This window comes from Heterocephalus glaber, unplaced genomic scaffold, assembly GCF_053883595.1.
Source record: "Heterocephalus glaber isolate CG9 unplaced genomic scaffold, H.glaber_assembly_v1.0 deba00001104, whole genome shotgun sequence".
Lineage (NCBI taxonomy): Eukaryota > Metazoa > Chordata > Mammalia > Rodentia > Bathyergidae > Heterocephalus > Heterocephalus glaber.
The window spans coordinates 1,194,258-1,214,730 of NW_028258193.1; the positions used below are offsets into that span (position 1 = coordinate 1,194,258).

Below are 20,473 nucleotides of genomic sequence, written 5' to 3' on the forward strand. Positions count from 1 at the left end.
TCAGCCTCGTAATGTGGTTTGAAGTGGATGCTTGTCTGTGAGCCGCTGGGCCTTGCCTCACCCCAGCACGGTGTCCACCAAACCTGACCTTCAGTTACTGAGGTATGGCGGGTGGGAAGGCAGACATATCTGTCACTGTGCGTCCCAGCCAGAAAGCTCCCCAGAGCTGTGGGCAAGAGGCTTTAAACACTGCAGCAGGCCAGTTGGAGCTGCTTTTCAGTTTTGGTTGCCATCGTCCCGTGCAGGACTCCAGGGTTCCCATTGTCAGTCAGTTCAGTAACTGGGATCCACATTTCCCCACGAGGGCAGTTGCTCTCTCCTGCAGGGCTGTGCATGATTGGCTGCCATGTCTTTTCTTCCCACAGTGGTTCCTCTGAAGTCAGAATTAGCTTATGAGATTTTCGATAAGGGCCAGGTTCGCTTCTGGCTCCAGGCTGAGCACTTGTCGCCCGATGCCAACTTCCGGGTGGTCATTAACGACAGAGAAGTCTCTGACAGCGCGGTGAGTGGGACAGACCCAGGCTGGGGCGAGGTCCGATGTGTGGAGTCGGTGCTCTGGGCCTCTCCTCACCGCCTTTGAGATACAGACTTTGAGGTGTGGAGCTTTGACCAGACAAAAGGAGTCCATGGGCTCCTGTGACACTCAGAGGTCTGCTCTGCATTAAGGATGTGGGCGGTCTGAGAGATGTGAACCTGCTGGGATTAAGAATCAACAAACTGTCTCAGAGGCTTGGAGCCGGGTTTTATGAAGAGGCTCAGGTGCCAGGGGGCATCCTTGCGTCAGTTTGTTTATTCTTGATAAAGCTGTTGGAGGATTAGGGTCTTTGCTCTACGATGAAAAATGCCACCCTGGGTCCTCAGCCCCACAACTTCCTGTGGGAGACACCAGGTGGAAAACAACCTCTCGGTGTCCTGAATCGTTCAGGCTGCTCCTGTGGCGAGGTGGGTATGAGGGTCACTTCACTGTGGCTCTCTGTGTGGGGTCTCATGACCTTGTCGGCTCCTTTCCCCCCATGGATTAGCATATGTTGGGTGCTCATTCTCTGGTAACGAGCAGGGTTTCTGCTGGGAAGCTGCTGGTGGGGCTTGGTGCTACCAGGAGCTTCCCATACAGAGCCTGGGCTTTGCCACAGGAAGGAACTGGCACCTGTTTGACTCTTGGTTCCTCGGAGGTGTAGTTGATGGAATTTCATTTTGTATTTCTCTGTTGGGATTCCTTCAGCTGTCATAGCTGGTGTAGCTATTAAATGCCAAGAGACAGCTGGAAGGGAGACTGCTGTGTAATCCTCTCTGTCCTCCTTGCTTACAGACACACAGAATTAAGTGTGACAAGTCCACAGGGCTTATTGAGATGGTCATGGATCGATTTACTTTTGAAAATGAAGGAACCTACACAGTGCAGATTCATGACGGAAAAGCCAAAAACCAGTCTTCTCTGGTTCTCATCGGAGATGGTATGCTCCGCTGAACATTTTCATTTGTCCACAAAAGATAATTCCAAGAAATCCCTTTGAGTGGAGAGAAGCAAACACATTTCACACCTCCCTCTCTTGCATGTTGCCTTTAGCTTTCAAGGCTGTCCTGGAAGAGGCTGAGTTTCAAAGGAAAGAGTTTCTCAGGAAGCAAGGTAAGTGACTGGGCTCCTCCCCGCTAGTGTAACACAGGCTTGTATTTGTCCACCTTGGACCCTACAAGTCTGAGACCACCTAAAGTGGTCAATGCCATTTCTACCTATGGAAATTTGGACATCTCTCTGTCCTTTGCCCTATATGTATATTTTGTTCATATCTTTTCTTCCTATTGAGGAAGCCCCTGACCATTGTTTGATGTTTGTATTTCCTGCTATTTGCCCTTGTCCAGGAAGTGGTCTGGCCAGCCAGGCCCAGTGCCAACCTGCTGGCCGACCAGTCTCTTCCACACTCTACAGGGGGTGATCCTTTCTCTCTCTTCTGCATGCTCCTTCGCTTAGCACACACCGTAACTCCTGACAGTGCATGGAACGGGTTTGTAACTTCCTTCACCTGTGCCTGCCTCTTTAATTGGTTCTACCTCCCCACACTGTCTGTGCCAGTCAGGTGGCTTCTTCAACTGCCCTTCCAGGGTGCTGGGCCAGTCCTGCTCTGGCCTGCCCTCCCCCAGAGCTTTCAGAAGAGGCAGCATTTGGATTCTGGGCACCATCTGAGCCCACTTTGAAGAATGTATTTATATAAAAGACATCAGTATCTATGTCCTACATCTGCTCTGTATTTTTGGTTTTGAATAGGATAATGGCATTATTAGTATATTACTTACTTCTACATTTATTTTAAATGAAAATGCTCTGAAATTTAAAAAAATGCATAAATCCATCTGAATTTCAAATGCTGCACAAATAAAATATGCCTTTCGGAAATCAGTAAGCAAGCAGCCTTTTCTTCATCTCATGTCTGCTGATTTTCTCTTTCTCCTCCTTTTCAGTACTGGGGCCTTCACACTGAGCCTTCACACTGAGCCTTCACACTGGGCCTTCACACTGGGCCTTCACACTGGGCCTTCACACTGAGCCTTCACACTGGGCCTTCACACTGAGCCTTCACACTGGGCCTTCACACTGGGCCTTCACACTGAGCCTTCACACTGGGCCTTCACACTGAGCCTTTACACTGAGCTAGATCTCCAGTTCTTTTTAAATTTTTAAAAAATCATGAGACAGGGTCTTGCTAAGTCACTGAATTTTCCAGGCTGGGCTTGAAAGTGAGATCCTCTTGCCTCAGCCTCCTAGGATGTGGCAATCCCCCCAGCTCTATTAATTTTCTTGCACTAAAGGTTTTGTATACTGTGCGGCTGAGTGTCCATTTAGATATGTGCCTGAGAAAGAAAACAGTGGTTTCAGTATTCTTTCTGAAGAGCAGTAGATATTCCATGCTAGCAAGAAGGAGAGTGGGCTGAAGTTGCCACTAGGAGAAGCAGGCTCCCCTGGGGTGCCGGGGCCCACACACCGTGACCCAGACCACAGAAGCTCCTGGGCTCTACAACCACACAGCCCAAACTGCATGCTTTGTACAGGACATGTAAATGTCTCTCCACACGTGCATGCCTAGGTCACATCTGTGTCATGGACGTCTGTCTGTTCACGTGACTTCTGCCCCTTTCATGCCCTCCCCGTTTTTCCTGTAGGCCCTCACTTTTCGGAGTATTTGCACTGGGACGTCACCGAAGAGTGCGAAGTGCGCCTTGTTTGTAAGGTGAGGGACACACAGACCCCGTTCTTGTCCCAGATGGGGGGCTGGTCAGGGAGTAGCTGGTTAGGTCCTGTCACAGAGCGACAGGCGTGGGCGGACCTGCAAAGAGACTGGGGGTGTCTAGAGAGGCGCTTGCTTGTCTGTGAGCCAGCACAGTGGCGGGAACCGGTCCGTCACTGATCACATGACTGCATCATGTGTTAGGACCAACGTACTTCTCAAATTCTGTTCCAATAATTCAGTAATAAACAGGCTTCGATTATTGCTGAGTTGTATTTCTAACAACACTTAATGTATTGAGCACTTGCTCTGTGACTGTCACCAATTTTAATAAGGATCTGGAGGACAAAAGATCAAGAATGCACCAGTTTTGTCCTCTACCTACTCGAGTTCTGGGTAGAGGAGAGAGAAAGTTAATGGGGAGAGTCACGCAGGGTACACCCGGACCCGGGCAAGCAGAGTGACGGAGAACAGAGGTAAAAATGTGGCCCGAGGGTAAATCTGGTGTGTATTTTACCCCGTGGAAAATTCGAGGCTGGCAGAACAGGTGGGGGCCAGACCTAGGGGCAGAGCTGGGCCTGGGGTCCCAGAGGGGCTCCGAGGAGGGGACGCTGGGCCTGGGAGATGCTGGACACCCCAGGCAGGGCCCAGGGCTCCCTGAAATCTGTGGGATGAAACTAACCCTTCTCACCATTTTCCTTCCCATTCGTAGTATTGGTGATGAAGCCACAGTGATTTGTTTATGTCTCTTTTTATTGAAAACTAGCTCTGGAGCTTTGATATTTCATATGCTCACAGTTTTTTATAAAGGTACTTAGGTTTGTTTTTGGTAGTGAGATTCATGCGTCAGTAGACTCAAGAAGACTCAGAGGCAGAAAGATTTACAGAGTTGACTAACAAACTGAGCTTACCCGCTCAGCAAACGCACATCATCCCAGACACTGAAGGGGAGGGCTCTGGAGGACGAGCGGGCAGTTTCCCTCACCTGCTGGTGCTGCACACAGCCGTCTTCTCAGATGGCTGCATGCGAGGATGGGGCGCACCCTCCAGGGTCGAGACCGAAAAGCCAGCTTGGCCGCAGTGGCAGCTCAGAGCCCAGCACCGGACCCCTCCCCTCACACTGGCCGCCTCTCTGTGGATGGCACAGGACACACAGGGACAGGCGTGGGCTGAGGGGCAAGACAGGGGTCCTGCTCCCTCTGGGCCCCAGCACGCCCTGGCCGGGCACAGCTCTCCTCCTGCAAAGCCTCTTCTAGGAATAGTTAAATGCCTCATGTGTCCTGGGTGAAGAGACCTACGCATCTGTAAGCACAGGCCTGTGTGGAAGCCCGGTGGATATTGCTTGAGTCGGAGTAGTGTGTGGTCTAAGTGGCATTCTCGTGTCCCTGTCTGCCCTGCAGCTCTGTAGGTCACGCCTCTGGATGGCACTAAGAGGACTCATCTGAAAGTGCACGCACCTGACAAAGTCCAGGAGGATGGTGCATGCGGGCATAACCTGTGCTCCACAGGAAGTCACTGGTTAAAAAGAGCAGTTTAAGAGAAACCTCAGTCACCAGACTAGGAAGCCACGCAGGATGCTGGGTGCCTGGAGGCGCTGACTGTGGCAGGGGGTTCTGAGGAGCTCCCTGGCTGTCTTCCGGGTGGTCAGGTGAAAGAGCCACCTAAGTGCTAATCAATAACTAGGGCTGGCTTAGAGAGCAGAGGCTCAGGGCCCGGAAGGGCTTATCTGTCCCACAGGACCAGCACTGGTCTCTGAGGACGGAGTGAAGGAGTGAGGGCTGGACGTGGACGGAGAGGCCATGCTGGGCTGGAGGATGTGGCAGCAGGCCCAGGCAGCCCCTTCCCCGGACCGAGACCCTTGAGGTGGAGGGAGGCCCCACACACAGGTCCTCAGACGCCAGGCCAGGTGGCCTCTCTGGGCCAGACTTGGGCGAGGGTGGGGAGGATGGCAGGCCCCGTGCCAGGCAGGGGTCTCGTTCCCGTGACACCGTTCACAGCAGCGCACTCAGTCACACCAGGTGGCCGCCACTGTCTGATGCTTTACGATTTCCACCACTGACGTCATGCTGTGAGGTCCGGGGGGCGGGAGGGCAGGACTGACCAGCTCGGGGGACCTGGAGGGACCTGGACGGAGCACAGCCCGGGCCACCTTCTCCTCCCCCGGCCACAGGGCAGCCTGAGCCGGGGCCCCTGGGCATGGAGCCCTGCAGAGCTCAGTGGCGGTGTCAGGCTCATGCCTGTGAGGGCCTGAGGTGAAGGCACTGTCCTTTCCGGCGTTTCTTGCCCGCCCCAGGATGGATGCTGCCCTGCCTCTCAGGACAGGCTGCAGTGTTCAGAGACGAAAAGTGCAGAGCTTGCAACTTGTCCGAGTTGTGGCATTTCACATGACCTGGAGACCTTTATGCTGTCTAATTTCAAGGACCAGGACGACGAGACTCATTCCATTCGTCCACAGGGCACAAGCCCAGGAGCTGCATTACTTTGAAAGCTGTCTTCTAAGATGTATTTGCCATCAGCAGACGTGGCAGCTTTCCCCAAGCCTCAGTCTGAGACTGCTGAGAGTAAAAATCGATCATTTTTTCATTTTTAGGTCTGTGATTTAAAATCTAAAAGGGTGTTTTTCATGGGCCAAGTGAGTCACATTTCAGACTTCTGTTTGTAGGTTGCGAACACCAAGAAGGAAACGGTTTTCAAGTGGCTCAAGGATGACGTTCTGTATGAGACAGAGAAGCTGCCTGACCTGGAGAAGGGTGTCTGTGAGCTGCTCATACCCAAGGTACCGTGTGTGTGCGGTAGAGCACGGTGAAGTCACTCACTGTCTGCACTGCTTTCCGGTCTGCCCTCGAATCTCCTTGGTTTGCAAGGAAAGCGTATACTAGCGCTGATGGCCTTAGTGCCACAGTACCGGTGCCACTCACATGAGTGTGGAATGCACTTCCTTTGTAGTTGTCCAAGAGGGACCATGGCGAGTACAAGGCGACCTTGAAGGACGACAGAGGTCAAGATGTGTCTGTCCTTGAGATAGCCGGCAAAGGTAGGGAAAGCCGCTCTGTGCACCCTGCCCTGGATGAGCAGGGCTCCGAGGGCACACCCACTCAGCCCTGCTGTCCCGCACACGGTTTCCGTTGCTGTGCATCCTAGAGGAGACACGCTGTGCCTGAGCTGCGCTCAGAGCTGTTTCCGTGCTGTAGAGAATCGAGTGGTGTCCGCCGCTCAGGTACAGGTGCAAGGTCATTTCAGTGTCGTGAGCAGCCAGGCTCCATCCCGTCCCTAACAGGGTTGGAACCGTGGAGCACTGGTGGTGGGATTTGACTCAGTGTGTGGTGAGAAGCAATTGCTGCACACTTGGGCTTCCACATGTAACGTGACCATTCCAGCGTCTCATTTCACACGCACGTCCTGACTTCCTGTGTGGATGTAATCACTCAGAGGATGCTGCTCCCCGGTAAATGAAGCGTCTAACGGCACATTTCCCTTCCCCCCGCAGTGTACGAGGACATGATCTTGGCCATGAGTCGAGTCTGCGGTAAGTCAGTGCCCACTTCCTGGGTCATCTGGGTGCTGCTCTCTCCTGCTGAGGTGGCACCGCTGCTCGCAGGAGGAACCTGACAGGCGTGCAGTGTGTCTGGTGCCTGCCCTGGAGGGAGGGCAGGGGCCGCCTGGGGGCTCAGAGTCTGGGTCTGTGTGAACCTGGCCCCAACTTCCGCACTGACCACTGCTTCCGATTTGCCTTTGGTTAATCTGGACGATCACTTTAGCCAAAATCCTTAGCAGCATCTTTGTTCCACAAGTTAAATAGTGATAACGAGTTTTTAAAACTCGAGCTTTGCATCGTATGCACAAAACCATTTTAGCTCTGCAAATACCTTGCCTCTCCATTTGCTCTCCCTCGGAAATTGTGTGAGCAGAGAGATTGGCTATTACTTGGTAACAGCAGCTTATACCCGTGCAGTGCTGTAAGGGACAAGTATGGCTGTTGCTGCAGGCCCTCTAGTGATGCCTGGTTTCCATAATCCAAGGGAGAGGCTAGGACAGGAGAGCCAGGTGGTCGTGCTGAACTGTGGCGCCGACCTGCAGCAGTCGGGACCCCCAGATGCAGAGTCCCTTGGGCCGCTCCTGTGACTGTTGCTGTCTGTTTGCTTCTCACTGCTTTCTCAAAATGTCTCCGTCCGCAGCCCTTCCTGCTTCTGCTTGGTCCAACAAAGACTTGGGTTTCTGTCAGCTGTGCTCCGGTGGGCTGACTCCTGCCTCACAGGGGATGGGCACTCGGGGAGGGTGAGCAGAGCCCTGAGAAAGCAGGCCTGCTCTCACACTGGAGGGGCAGTGGGCGTGCACTGCACATCACACGTGCTCCAGGGTCACGCTGGTAGTATCTCCATGGTGACCTACAGACGAGAATCACAGGAAGGCCGGCTCGCTCAGCCCTGGGTTGGACATGGGCCCTCGGACTCAGAGGCGTGCAGAGATCAGGCTCAGAACCCGTCCCGATACCGCGACTCTCTCAGAGTCCAGGCAGCAGCAACACAGCCATGCCTTCTGACTTAGTGACCATTCTGTACATAGCCAGGGTCATAAACGCAGTCTGTTTCTTGTTTTACTCCCCCAACATGTTTTATAATATTTTTCTTTGTTTCATGTAGATGTATACCCATTATCTCTAATACTGCATGTTCTTCATGGATTTAAACTCTTCCCTGAAGAGCCATTAACAATTTTCATCATTATAAATAACTGCACAAGGTACATCTTTGGTTGAGGAAAAGCTTTTCCCAATATTTAGGAATGTTTCCTTTGAGGGAATTCCCAGGAATACTGTGGAGAACACTACATTTTAAAGTTTCGTGATCTAGGTTTTCACTGCTCACCTGTCTTAAGGAAGTGTTAGAAAAATGTCTCTCTGCACATCCGGGTGCGCACAGTTGAGCTGTTACTCCCTCTGTCTCGGTGACTGCTTGCTTGCAGTGCCCAGGCCAGGGTCTCAGGGCCACACATCAGGGCAGAGCTCTGCTCATGCTGCAGCCGAGCACACCACCTCCCCCCACCTCTGGCCTCCCACCCCAGCAGCCTCAAGTTGGTTCTGGGAGAGCTGCATCCTCAGGCTTTCCCAGGGCCTGTGCCCCTCTGCCCCTCCGTCCTTCCGAGATCGCCTTGTCCTGAAGGACTAGCCCTGGCCCAGCCTCTCCCGACCCTTCTGGATCACTCTGCTAACCACAACCTCCTTTGTCCTGATTCCTACAACTCTGAGATCCAAATCAGTTAACAGGGATTTGTGATGCTACACTGGTATTAACACATTTTGCCTCTTCCTCTTAAGCCAAGCTTTTAAGGGACAGATGTTGATTCTTTTCAAAAGTTCTCTGTCTCTGACAGTACTCTGCAGAGGGCTTTTCAAGTCATTCTGGAGCAGCAAACGCTTATGTCATGAATAGTTGTGGCTCGGGAGTCGGGGACAGCCTGGGTCTGACTCCACCATGCATGAGGGGGATGTGGCGCTGGTGGACACCCCTCCAGGCATGTGCATTCTGCTTCTCTGAGGTCTTCTCTTCACCGTCTGCAGGAGTCTCTGCCTCTCCCCTGAAGATCCTCTGCACCCCGGAAGGGATCCGGCTCCAGTGTTTCATGAAGTACTTCACGGAGGAGATGAAAGTCACCTGGTATCACAAGTGAGTAGCACAGTTGCCGTCTTGGCTCTGTCTGTTCCTGGGAATCTGCAGTCTGAGTGACTGCAGTGCCTCTGACTGGGGGTGGTGGTGGCTGCATGGAGAGTCGGTCCGTGAGTCACAGCTGGCCCAGCTGCCCTGGGGTCTGGCCCTCTGGATGTGTGCTGCACGCTGTCACCAGGGACAGCTGAGCCAAGTGGCCCCTGAGGCGGAGTCCGGCCTGGCACGGCCTGAGCTGGGCTGTGGGGCAGGGACCTGCCCTTGTCCCTCTGTCCCGTCTCTAACCCGGCCCAGGCAGCATCCTGAGGCCAGTTTTCCAGTGCTGTCTGCCCCTCAGTGTCCTGCCCTGTCTTCGGCTGTCCCATTGACCCGTATTTTGAAAGGGAAGCACTCTCGGTTTTAAACAGTGTGAGCAAATTGTGGTTCTGACAGGATGTGTGCTCTCTGCCTGGTTTCCACTGACCTCTGACACTCTGCGTGTATCGTGACGTGTGCTTAGGAGCATGGGATATCAGGGTGTGCTGGGCCTGATGCGCTTATGCATGTCTCATGTAAACTTGTGGTGCATGTCCCACACGTGCTCTGCTGTCCATGTGGCCATGCCGGGAGAGGGTGCCCTGCCTCTGCTCTGTGCTGGGTCTGGGAGGAGATCACACGCCTGCGCACACCTGCGTGCACACCTGCCTGTGTGTTGCTGTGTGTGTGTCAGCACTAGCGCACAGGCCCTGGGCATGCGACTTTATCACACGTCTTCTGCAGCAGCCCTTGGGGACTCTCTGGGGCTCCAGCGTTGGCACCCTCTCTAAGGGCGTGGGACTGAGGCTTTGAGCAAGAGGCACTAGCTGTGCGCAGAGTTACACAGAGGAGCAGGAGCTGGGCGCCAGCGCGTCCACTCAATCCATGCTCTCCTGGGAGGGAGTGAACTTCCCGGCCAGCAGATGTCTCACAGGCAGATGGACGGACAGAGACCGGCCGGGCGCGGGTGGGGTCAGGTGAAAGGACCCTGCAGATTTGCACTCCCGGGAGTGGTATTTGTTTGCTCCTCCCAAAATTAGCATTGCCTTAGCACTTTTATAACCAAAATGTAATCTTTGACCTCAGATTGTTTCCTGAGCTGTTAGGTGCATGTGCCTGTGAAACAGCATGAGCCGTACACTAAATAGCTCTGAACAGCGTGGTCACGCTTGTCACTGAGCACAGCGTGGCCGTCTTCCTGCCTCTGACTGAGAACAAGGCCTCAAGGCTTCAGGGAGCCTGGGAAGGGTGTGAGGGCCTCTGGCATGGTGTGCGGGGCTTGTGATGAGGGGAGAACGCTGCTGGGCTCCCTGCTGCAGACACCAGGGCGCTCCATGTCCGGGGACTTGGAGTCCACAGCTCACAGGGCACTGTGGGAAATGCAGCCGTGAGTGAGGGCCTTGTTCTTTGGCTGGAATGCCAGGTGACACAGATCAAGGCGTGGATGTGGGAAATGCCACTTACTGGACAGGCTTAGAATCCACTCCGCACCAGTTAGGCTCTGGCGGAGAGGGGCTCATCAGAAACGTCCTGCAGAGAAAGGGTCCTGCCGTCGTGCTCAAAGGTGAAATTAGTCTGTCATGCCCACGTGGCTGGACCCCCATTGCTGAAGTATCGACCACTTTCGGCTCTGGAGACCCCGCCAGGGCAGCAACGTCGGTGTCTTTAAGGAGGAACCACGTGCGCTTCACTCTCAGGACCACTGCTGCTTCAGCACAGGTCTGCCTGGGACCCACACCCCGAAGCCTCTGTCCCGGAGCCTCCAGGAGGCTGGAGCTGCCGCCTGGGCCTGGGAGCCCTCGGCCTTCAGAGGGAGGCCACGGGTTTTAGGAAGTGAACTGACGAGCCCAGGTGAAGGTGGCGCCCATCCGGCGTCTCCCTGCGAGGTCACCGCTCTTCCTGTCTCAGCAAACGTGTCCAAGGTCACGCTTGACGACCGCGCAAGCCTCCTGGCCCGGGATTCTGGCCAGATCCCTGCGCCGGACCTGGAGTCTCCCCAGACTGCAGTCCTCTGTGTGACGGCCACTTCCCATGATGTCCAGCAGGGGGCGCCCTGCCGAGGAAGTGACCCCTCCTCTCCGGGGGCCGGCTTCCCCAGCTGCTCAGTTACTCAGCATGGACTCTTGGACATTTATCCGACAGTATGAAGGGGAGGCCAGGGCCAGAGCCCGTTCCAGAGGGGGCGACCACGGGTGAAGCTGGGCCCCTGCTGGTGCGTGCAGAGGGGACTGGTCCGGGCCGTGCTGGTCCACAGGCTGGCCCTGGGCTGCGGAGGCGCGGCCGCGGTGTCTGTCCAGAGCGGAGCTGAGGCTGTGGGCGGAGGCTGGCCTGGGCTGTGGGGCCCCGCTGCCTGCTGCTCACGTCTTTGCACCTCGCAGCCGGGGCCGGCCGGAGGAGCTGGGACTCAGAGTGTGGGGCGTCGCTGTCCCCACGTAGTCCAGGGGTGACCTGGGTTTGTGGCCCCGCCTCCACAGCACGGTGTCGGTCCTTTGCTGTCCTGCGTTGATGCGGCATGGGCGCGGATCCTCCCGAGCCGAGCGGCTGCCCGGAGGGACCCTTGGCTCTCCCAGTCACAGTGGAGCGACGGCCAGCGGCTTAGCTGCAGCTGAGCTGGGGGCCTGGCTGCGCCTGCACCATCTGGAGCTGTCCCTCGAGCGCCTGCCTGGCTGTGTGGCTGCTCCCTGGTCTCCTGGATCCACCATCAAAGCAGACCCGTCCTTGGTCGCTCTGAGGACCGAGTTCCTGGACCAGTGTCCAAGTGCTGCACACGGCCAGGAGGAGGGGCCAAGTGTCAACAGGGTGTCGGCCCAGCGCTTGGTGCACTTGTGAGGTGCCCTCGGGGCTGGCGTGTGTCACTGCAGACAGGGCTGTTACAGCGTGGCTGGGAAGGCGGAGGCTGCTCTCTAAGAGCTCAAGGTTTCTGCTGCTTGCAGCTGCACTCCCTGGAGGACCTCGAGCCTCGCTGTCTGTTGGTCTCTGTCTCCAACAGACCTGCAGTGCACAGCAGGTCCCACGCGGCCTGGGGCAAGGATGGAGTGGGGAGACAGATCCTGAGTTCCAGGCCATTCTCGGCAACTTAGTGACACCTTATCTCAAAAAATAAACAAATAAATAAATAGGGCCACGGATGTAGCTCAGTGGAAGAGCACTGTCCTAGCATGTGCAAGGCCCTGGGTGGAATTCCCAGTACTGCAAAAAAGAGAAAAGCTCGCTAACTTCCCATCTCCCTCTCCAACCTGGCCCCCTCCACTCTACTTTCTGCCTCCGAACTTGACTCCTCTGGCGGCCTCATCTACGTGGGATGGTGCAGTGTTTGTTCTCGGTGCGCAGCGTATTCCTGGGAATCTGCTTCTGCTGCCCAGGGCTCAGGCTTCCTCCCTTCTGGCCCTGCACCCTCCCCGTGCACCCTCTGTGGGCTCCTGGCTGCACACCTGCCTGCACGTGGGCATGAGAGTCTCTTCCACTCACAGCTTTCAACTCTGCCCAGAATCTGCCCAGAAGGACAGTTGCTGGATGGCATCATCGTTCCATTTTAAGTGTGTTAGAAGCCGAATTTTCACCAAACACCTTATGGAGTATTTTGAAGTCTATTACGTTGTGACTAATGTATATTAAATAACGATATATCTCCAAAAGTATTGGTTTTCAGAGGTTTCAGGTCTGAGCTTCTGATGCATTTAGGGATCTGTGATAGCCAGGGCTCCCACCAAACCTGGGCAGTGCCCCACAGGAGTCTGCGTGCATAGGGAGGCTGTGACGGAGCACATTCTGTTTCTTTTTAAAGAGAAGCGAAGGTCTCCTCCAGTGAGCACATGCGGGTCGGAGGCAGCGAGGAGATGGCCTGGCTGCAGATCTGTGAGCCCACGGAGAAGGACAAAGGGAAGTACACCTTTGAGATTTCCGACGGCAAAGACAACCATCACCGCTCCCTTGACTTCTCTGGACAAGGTAAGGAAGTGAGCATTCGTACCCGACGCTCACGTTCCCCAGCCCATTCAGACGGCCACAGAAGAGAAGCTGCGAACACCCCTCTGACTTTATGGTACCAGTTCAGAGGAAACTGTTTCTGAAAAATCAGTTTATTCATTTGGTTAGTTATCAGTTGAACATCTGAGTGGACGGGTGAAAGCTCAGCACATCAAAACTGTTACTAATGCAAGAAATGTTTCCTTACAGCTTTTGATGAGGCATTTGCGGAATTCCAGCAGCTCAAGTAAGCGCTATGTTGGTTGTTATTACGTGGGATGGGCTTCGGTTGGCTCGGAGTCATTTTGGCGACGTGGGGAGACATCTGTGAACACAGGCCCCCCCGGATGTGCCGTTCTGGGCTGGAGGGGCAGTCACAGTGGCTCCATGTGGGCCCGGCTGCCATTCTCAGCTGAGAGCATTCACAAAGCAGCTCTTAGGGTGGCCCGAGCCTCGGTTACTTGGATGAAAATGATAAATTTCTGGAATCACTAAATCACGCCCACACATCATACATGGTAGATTTTATAGTTTGAAAATTCTTATTGCATGTTTGAGTCTTGGAGCATCCACAGCTGAGCACAACCTTGGGCTTCCGGTTATTCAGCCTGCCTTTGTGGAGCGGTGCATGGGTAGACCAATCAAACCTGGCAATGCAAAAAGAAAAGAAAAACCCAAACCAAGACAAAACCCCCCAAAAGCCTGCAGTGCTAGCCTGTGAATTTGGTGAAAAAAAATGAAATTTCTGCACCTACATGTCTGCCTGCTGACCTCTACGGGCCAGCATCTGGAGAATGGCATTCCAGCTCCGAATGGGTGGTGGACGGCCTAGGGGAAGGTGCGCAGGTGGCGCTGCACACGCGCATGTTTCCCTTCCCCAGATTCAACTGTGGTAAACAATTGGAGGACAAAAGCCACGGTGCTGGGCACCAACAGGCTTGTGATTCTCCCTGAGCAGTGCAGCCTGACAACTGTCTAGGTAGCGCTGGCACCGCACTGGGTGTCATCTGCAGTCTCCGTGAGCACCCGCATCTCACACGAATGACGTGTGTGTGCACAGGTTTGGGTGTCCGGGGGTCCTGGGCCCTGGGGGGCACCGGCCCCAGGAGAAGCAGGGAGTGTCCGTCGCTGCACTCTCATGGCACCGTCAGCGACCCCGAGGTGCGTGAGCTCCGTCCCAGGCAGCATCTCTCAGAGGTCTTTCTTCTCCCTCTCTCCTCCCTGTCCTAGGGCCGCTGCATTTGCAGAGAAGAGTAAGTGCTTGTGGGGTGAAGGATGCTGCCTGCGGGCGCGAAGGGTCCCCCATTATGACTGATTTGGGTGTGGGACAGCGCCCACCTGCCCGCCCGCCCTCTGGTCCAGTCTTCCTCCTCCTCGCCCGCCCCTCCTCTCTCTCCTGGGGCTCCCAGCTGCCGCTCTGACCCCCACTCCGCAGACATCCTGCCCTGCCCTGCCTGGCACCCCTGTTCCTCGCCTGCGTCCCTGGCCTGGTTTCTCCCTCCTCTGTGGATGGGTCTTTTCTCAGTGCCCCTCCCCATTTCTGCTTGGAACCCTGTGGTGCCAGGGGCAGCCCTCCCCAGGGGCACAGCCCCGTGCTGCTGCTCACCCTCTGTCTCCCGTCACAGATCGCGGCAAGGTGATTGGGGGCTTACCCGACGTGGTGACCATCATGGAAGGCAAGGTGGGCAGCGCAGACAGCGACGTGGAGCTGGGATGGGGTGGTGATGCAGGGTGCCCCGCAGCCTCGCCAGGGCTGGGCAAAGGGGCTGAGCACTGCTTGGGTGTCGCTTAGCCTGAGGGCACTCAGGGATTCCACCCATGTGCTGCTTGCCCTGGGCCACCTTTGCTAACCCTGTGGGACCACAGGATGGAGTTGCCGAGTATCTGTGCTGGGCTGCAGGGCTACAGTGCCACCCAGCCTGTTCCAGGGCCTGGGTGTCCTGACTCCTTAGAGGGTGTTGCGATCAGGGGATGTGATGTGGGACTCAGGCACCTGGTGTCTCCATCCCTCAGGGCCACAGGGCTCCGGACCCCCATCTGTGGGGGCTCAGGCTAGGGGCTTTGAGAGTGAGCAGTCGCAGCCTTCACAGATGAAAGGAGAAACCTCAGCTCCCACTCTTCAGTGGCTGCGTTTGTGGTCTGGGAGTGGGGTCACGGGAGGCGCGTCTGGTGCTTCAGGGCCTGCTCTGTCCGGGACGTAGAGTCTGGCCAGGATGTTAGGCCAGCACACAAGATGCTCAGCCCGTCCCTAGCAGAGCCCTGTGATGCCCGGACACATTGGCAGCCACCTGACTCAGTGAGGCCCACGGGGTTTAGCCAGGTGTCCAGCGAGCACTTCCCGTGTCCCATGGACCAGGATCAGGCAAAACGTTTTCTGGTTCCCCTGGTTGGGAAACCTGAATGTAAGGGGGATCCGGAAACAGGTTGTGTGTACCCACTGCCTCCTCACCCAAGCCGGCTGGGTGGAAACTGGGCCGTACAGAACTGATCTTCACCCGCCTTCTCCGAGCTCCTGGGACGATGCCCGCGCCGCCCAGCGCCCTTGGTGCCTGTGCTAGGAGGGGTTGTTGAGCAACTCCGGGACAGCTTGTGTCCCTCAGTGCTGTGAGCTTTCCTTTCTGTTTCCCCTTCCGCCTTCCTGTCTGAAGACCCTGAACCTGACCTGCACCGTCTTCGGGAACCCGGACCCCGAGGTGGTGTGGTTCAAGAACGACAAGGACATCCAGCTCAGCGAGCACTTCTCCGTGAAGGTGGAGCAGGCCAAGTACGTGAGCATGACCATCACGGGGGTGACCTCGGAGGACTCGGGGAAGTACAGCATCCACGTGCGGAACAAGTACGGCGGGGAGAAGATCGATGTCACCGTCAGCGTGTACAAGCACGGGGAGAAGATCCCTGACATCGTGCCGCCCCAGCAGGCCAAGCCCAAGCTCATCCCGGCCTCCACCTCCGCCGAGTAGGAGAGGGAAGCCGGCCCAGCTGCCGGAGCACTGTGTGCCCTGGGCACCAGGACTCGAGGGCGCCACGCGTGGGCACATAGCACCTCACTCGGCTTCTGAGCTTTGCACTTGTGATTGGTGGTTTACATCTGCCTGGAGGAATGGCTGGTTTCCACGGGGAAGCAGCTTGTGTGGATGCAGGGTGGAGGGAGGTGGCTGGGCAGACCTTTCTGACAGGAAGTAGTGCGGCCGTGTCCAGCTGCCCCGTGGTTTGGCCCGTTGAGCCGGTGTTACCTGGTCACGCTGTTTCTTCTGCTTTAGGCCAATAAAGCTTTAAAAGACTCCTTGCCGTGGTTTCCTGTACGAGCACTCTCTCCTCTCCTGGCTTGTTCAGTTGGCACCTTCACAGCCCCAGAACCAGCCTTGGGGAGTGCCTGCCCGTGGGCTGGGACAGGGCTGAGAGCTGCCCTGGATGCATGGCACAGGTCCCAGGGAGGGCGCATCCGTGTGCGGCTGAGAAATATTGCTCAGTCCTGGTGCCACCAGGCTGTGGACCTCGGGACAGGAAAATGAACATTCCTGGCTTTGTTCTGTGTTAGTGTGCACATTAACTAGGAAAGGCTTTCTACGTGAAGGAGACCCTCGCATGCAAAGATCCCTGCAGCAGAGTGGAGGGAAAATGCAGTCTTGGCTGCCTGCATCTGGCCTCCGGGGGAGGTAAGAGCCCACAGGACAAGGACGCCCTCTCTTTGAATTTTTTTCTTTGTTGGAAAGGGCAGAAATTCCTCTGGCATAAAAAGCCCGCCTCATGTTTTAGTTTAATAGTTCCGTTACTGCAGACAGAGCTTCCATAGTTCAGAACATGGTTTTTGCTCTGTGTCCTGAAGACCCACCCAGCTTTTGTGATACTGTGCTCTGTTTTGCTAAGGTGATGATGTTGGAACGGCAGCACAGCCCTGAGAGGAAGGGCAGTGGAGCAGATGCCTCCACAGCGCAGTGGGGACTGCAGGCTCTTCACTCGGGTCCCCTCCCGCCGTGGGCGGCTCAGCTGGCTGGGCTTTCGGGGGGCGACAACGGCCGGAAAGGCATCCTTGGCCAGGGTGGGCGCAGGCAGGTGCTTCGCACTTGATCTTTACCGGGTGCTCAGAGTTCACTGTCTGCAGTTTATGCGGTCGTTGTTGTTCAGTACTTGTGGTTTGCAGGGAAGAATGAAATGGCTGTGAATTTATTAAATCACATATTTTTAAAAATAGACTTTCTGGGGAGCAGTTTCAGGTTCACAGCAAAGTAAGAAGAAGGCACAGAAACACTCCGCAACTCTGGCCCAGCTCATACATCCTCCCCAAATTAAAATCCCCTCAGGGCGGGGATCTGGTGCGGTTGATGGCCCCCCACCCGGTGCTTCATGGTCCCCCAGTGTCTGCACGCCACGCCTCCGGTGAACTAAACCCTCCACAAGGCCACGCCTCTTCATGGTCTCACTGCCTCCTGCCACTGCCATGCTGGTGCTGGAGACCCCAGCAGTTGGGTTCCAGTCCCCCCCGCCCAGTACATGACGCAGGCCTGAGGAAAAAATACACTGAGACACAACTAAGAGAGAGAAAGCGGGGTGCCAGGACAACCAATACCTGTGCACCGACAAAGGCCCTGGACAGTCCCAGGCTGTGATTTTTATTGGCAATCAACTGGGGTGAAGGTGAGCTACGTGCAGTTTCTATGGAAATTAATGTAAACAAGGCTCATTAAGGAAAAGACAAAGCATTCTTGAATCAGGAACAGAATAGACAAAATACATGGTTGTAATTAGATCATTGTCCTTCCAGTCAGGAGGTTTCAGTTGTGGGAACGGAATTTGGGTGTGAGTTATGCTGACCTGGGCACGTAGGCTTTGGTCAGACTCACTTCTATAAACCAGCCAGCTGTGGGGTTCGCTCTTCACTGCCTGCCTTGGGCATAATCAATGTTATGGTCCTCTGCACACTGGGAACCAAGCTTCCACCAGGTGACCCTTTGGGGACCAGCTCAAACCCCTCCAAGTCCTGGCACTGGTTAGTACAGGTGCATAACGCAGGTGTCCCCACTGAACGGCCGTATCCTGCAGAGTAGTTTCTTTGGGGTAAGTCTTTTCCTCCACCTTTAGCATCTACTGATCTTTTTACTATCCCATCATTTTTACTTACAACATCTAGACAATTAAGCCTTGTATTTCTTAATAACCTTAGGTATAGAGAAAACTGTAAAGACTGTGGAGAGGGCTCTACCATTTCCCTGCTAAAAAGGTGATAAAGGGGTGAGAAGCCCAGTGCTGCTTTCCTGTGGACACCTCCTGCCCTGGGGCGCATTTGTCAGAGTGAGGCCGTGCTGGGCCTGACATCACTGCATCTCTGGACGGCGTTGGGTCACTGGTTTCGCAGGAGTGCTCTTCCCATCGCCCCAGAGCCCCAGCCCGGACCCCAGCTGTGCTCAGTGGTCCCTGTCCCCTGTCTTCTGGTCTGCTACCCATCCTGCTTCCTCGGCCGGTGACATGCGCGATTGCAGGAGCCTGGCCAGGTGAGCTCTGCGGTGCTCTCCAGCCCGGGGGTGGACGCTCTTCCGCTGCGTGCAGTCAGGGCAGCCTTTGGCACTCACTGAGGCGGAGCCTGCCGGCGTCCACCCTGGGGCCGCCTCGTTCCTTCCTCCTAATCTGCCCCCCCCCAATCTCAGCCCAGCCCCTCCCGGGAGGGAGCTGTGGGCTCCACTTGGGATGTGGGCTCTCGAATTTGTCTGGCCTCCTCCATTTAGGCCCTGTCCAGCCGTGTGGGCGCACTTACTCTGGTTCACACCTGGCTGTGACCCACATTCCACTCGGCTCTGCTGCTTCTTTGGGCACCTCCCACCCCGCTCCGCACAGCTCTGGTCGCCATGCGCTTTCCCTCCCTCCCCGAGCATCCTCCTCTGTGAGGCCCTGCTTCCCGTGGCTGGGGGCGGCATTTGGGCGGTGGTGTCCTTTGCCCTGCTGTGCCTGTGCGCGAGGCACCTCCTGAGGCAGGGTTGCCATTCGGGCACTCACTGCTCAGGGAGACCGTGGAGAATGTCAGGCCGCCGAGCAGCGGGCTCTGGGGAGTCCTGGTTTGCCCTCCTGCTGCTGTGTGGGACCTGTGCATGGGCAGCAGAGACAGCGGGACGCAGGGAGAAGGTGGCAGGTGTTGGGGCCCTGGCTGGGGCCTGCCTGGCCCGACCTCTGGAGCCGGCTCCCGCTCTGCACGGCACACCTCGCCTGTTCTGCCCTCGCATCCCGGGCATGCGGCTGGGCATCCTGGGCTCCTCACTGCGGGTGGGGGGGACACCTGCCATGTCCCCCCCGCATCCTGCCGTGGGGAGTCTGTGCTCTCCACCCTCCTGACCGGCGTCCCTCGCTGCTCAGAGCGGCCTAGGACTGGGGAGGAGGGCGGGCCACAGCTCCTTCCACCCTGACCGGCGCCCAGTGATCTCCACAGCCTGCCTGGCCACCGGGTCCCAGAGCAGGACAGCAACCCACCTCCTGGCGCCCGCTGTCATGCCCTCCCCTGCTGGGCATGCCACACCCTGAGGAGGCCCCGCATCAGGTCTGAGTGAGAGTCCATGCTCCGTCTCCCTCAGCCTGAACTTCCAGGCCCATCTTACTCAGTGGATTGGGAAACATCACTGCCCTTTGTTTTGGGCTCCAGTCCTGTAAGTCAGACAGGCTGCGCTCGGGCTGGGCCGGATCTGTGCATTCTGCATCCCCTCGCCTCGCTGGACATCTCCACTCTGCCCTCTGTCGCCTCCCATGCGCTCAGCAGCCCTCCTCTGCCCATGTGGAGTGGCCCTGGGAGGACAGCAGTGCCTGCTGGTGAATTTGGCACTGTCCTTTGTCCTGCAGGTGAGGAGCCCTGGTGGCTCTGTGTCCTACAAGCCTGACCTGGGGCTCCCACCTGGGCCCATTTCTGCTCCACCGCAGCCCAGGGTGAGAGGAGGGCTGCTCTCTAGGCTCCTGGGGAGGGCACAGTGCTGGTGCCCAGGGCCCTGTCTGGGTCCCGTGCTGGTGGAATGTGGTGACCTGGGTGGCAGGGGGCTCTCACGTCCACCACGACCCTGCCATAGGCCTCTGCATCCGCGTGGGTGACGCCCACAGAGCAGGGCCACACCTCCCTGTCTTTGCTTCCCAGTGCCCTCTAGCCTTGTGCATGCTGTCACGGATGCCAGGCTGTCTTTTGAAAGCCTGCGTGTTGTTCCGTTGTGTTTCCGTGGCTGTCAGCATGCAGTTCTCGGAGTCGCAGGAAGAGGCTGCGGGTGTGGGGTGTGCGGAGTCAAACACCAGTTTAGTGCCCAGAAAAATGCCACTCATCACACTGATGCTACGGTGTCCACTTCCAAAACCAGGGCCTCAGAGCCACGGGGAGGACCCGCTGGCACCTGACTGTCCCCTCAGGCTGGCACCACTGCCCCGTGGAAGTGTCTAGCTCCCGAGGGAATGTAAAGCTCTTGCCTTTTCCTGAAAGAACTTAGGGCTGCTGTACTCCGTTTGCAGGAAGCACTCCTGAGGCCAATTCAGTCAGGTCCAGTGCACCCTCAGGGCTGACTGAGACAAAACAGCAGGAGTAGAGAATGAGTCCGTTCTGTTTAGGGAGACAGGCTTTGCAAGTGGAGATATGTTGCTTCTTTGGTAGGTTTA

The 20,473-nt window shown here is 56.3% G+C and overlaps 1 protein-coding gene across 10 annotated transcripts in view; it reads left to right on the forward strand.

Moving 5' to 3' along the window:
* Positions 1-16,143, forward strand: part of Myom2 (myomesin 2) — a 59,998-nt gene extending 43,855 nt beyond the window's left edge. For 9 of the 10 annotated variants that reach the window (XM_004869574.4, XM_013067374.3, XM_004869576.4 and 6 more), the window contains 13 exons: positions 366-502; positions 1,310-1,454; positions 1,568-1,627; positions 3,157-3,224; positions 5,884-5,997; positions 6,168-6,255; positions 6,709-6,747; positions 8,779-8,884; positions 12,681-12,844; positions 13,073-13,109; positions 14,093-14,115; positions 14,488-14,543; positions 15,511-16,143. In XM_004869574.4, the coding sequence (XP_004869631.2) occupies positions 366-502; positions 1,310-1,454; positions 1,568-1,627; positions 3,157-3,224; positions 5,884-5,997; positions 6,168-6,255; positions 6,709-6,747; positions 8,779-8,884; positions 12,681-12,844; positions 13,073-13,109; positions 14,093-14,115; positions 14,488-14,543; positions 15,511-15,822 (1,349 nt within the window). In that variant the 3' untranslated portion in view covers positions 15,823-16,143. The other variant, XM_087210073.1, reaches the window with a different exon arrangement.
* The last annotated feature ends 4,330 nt before the right edge of the window (positions 16,144-20,473 follow it).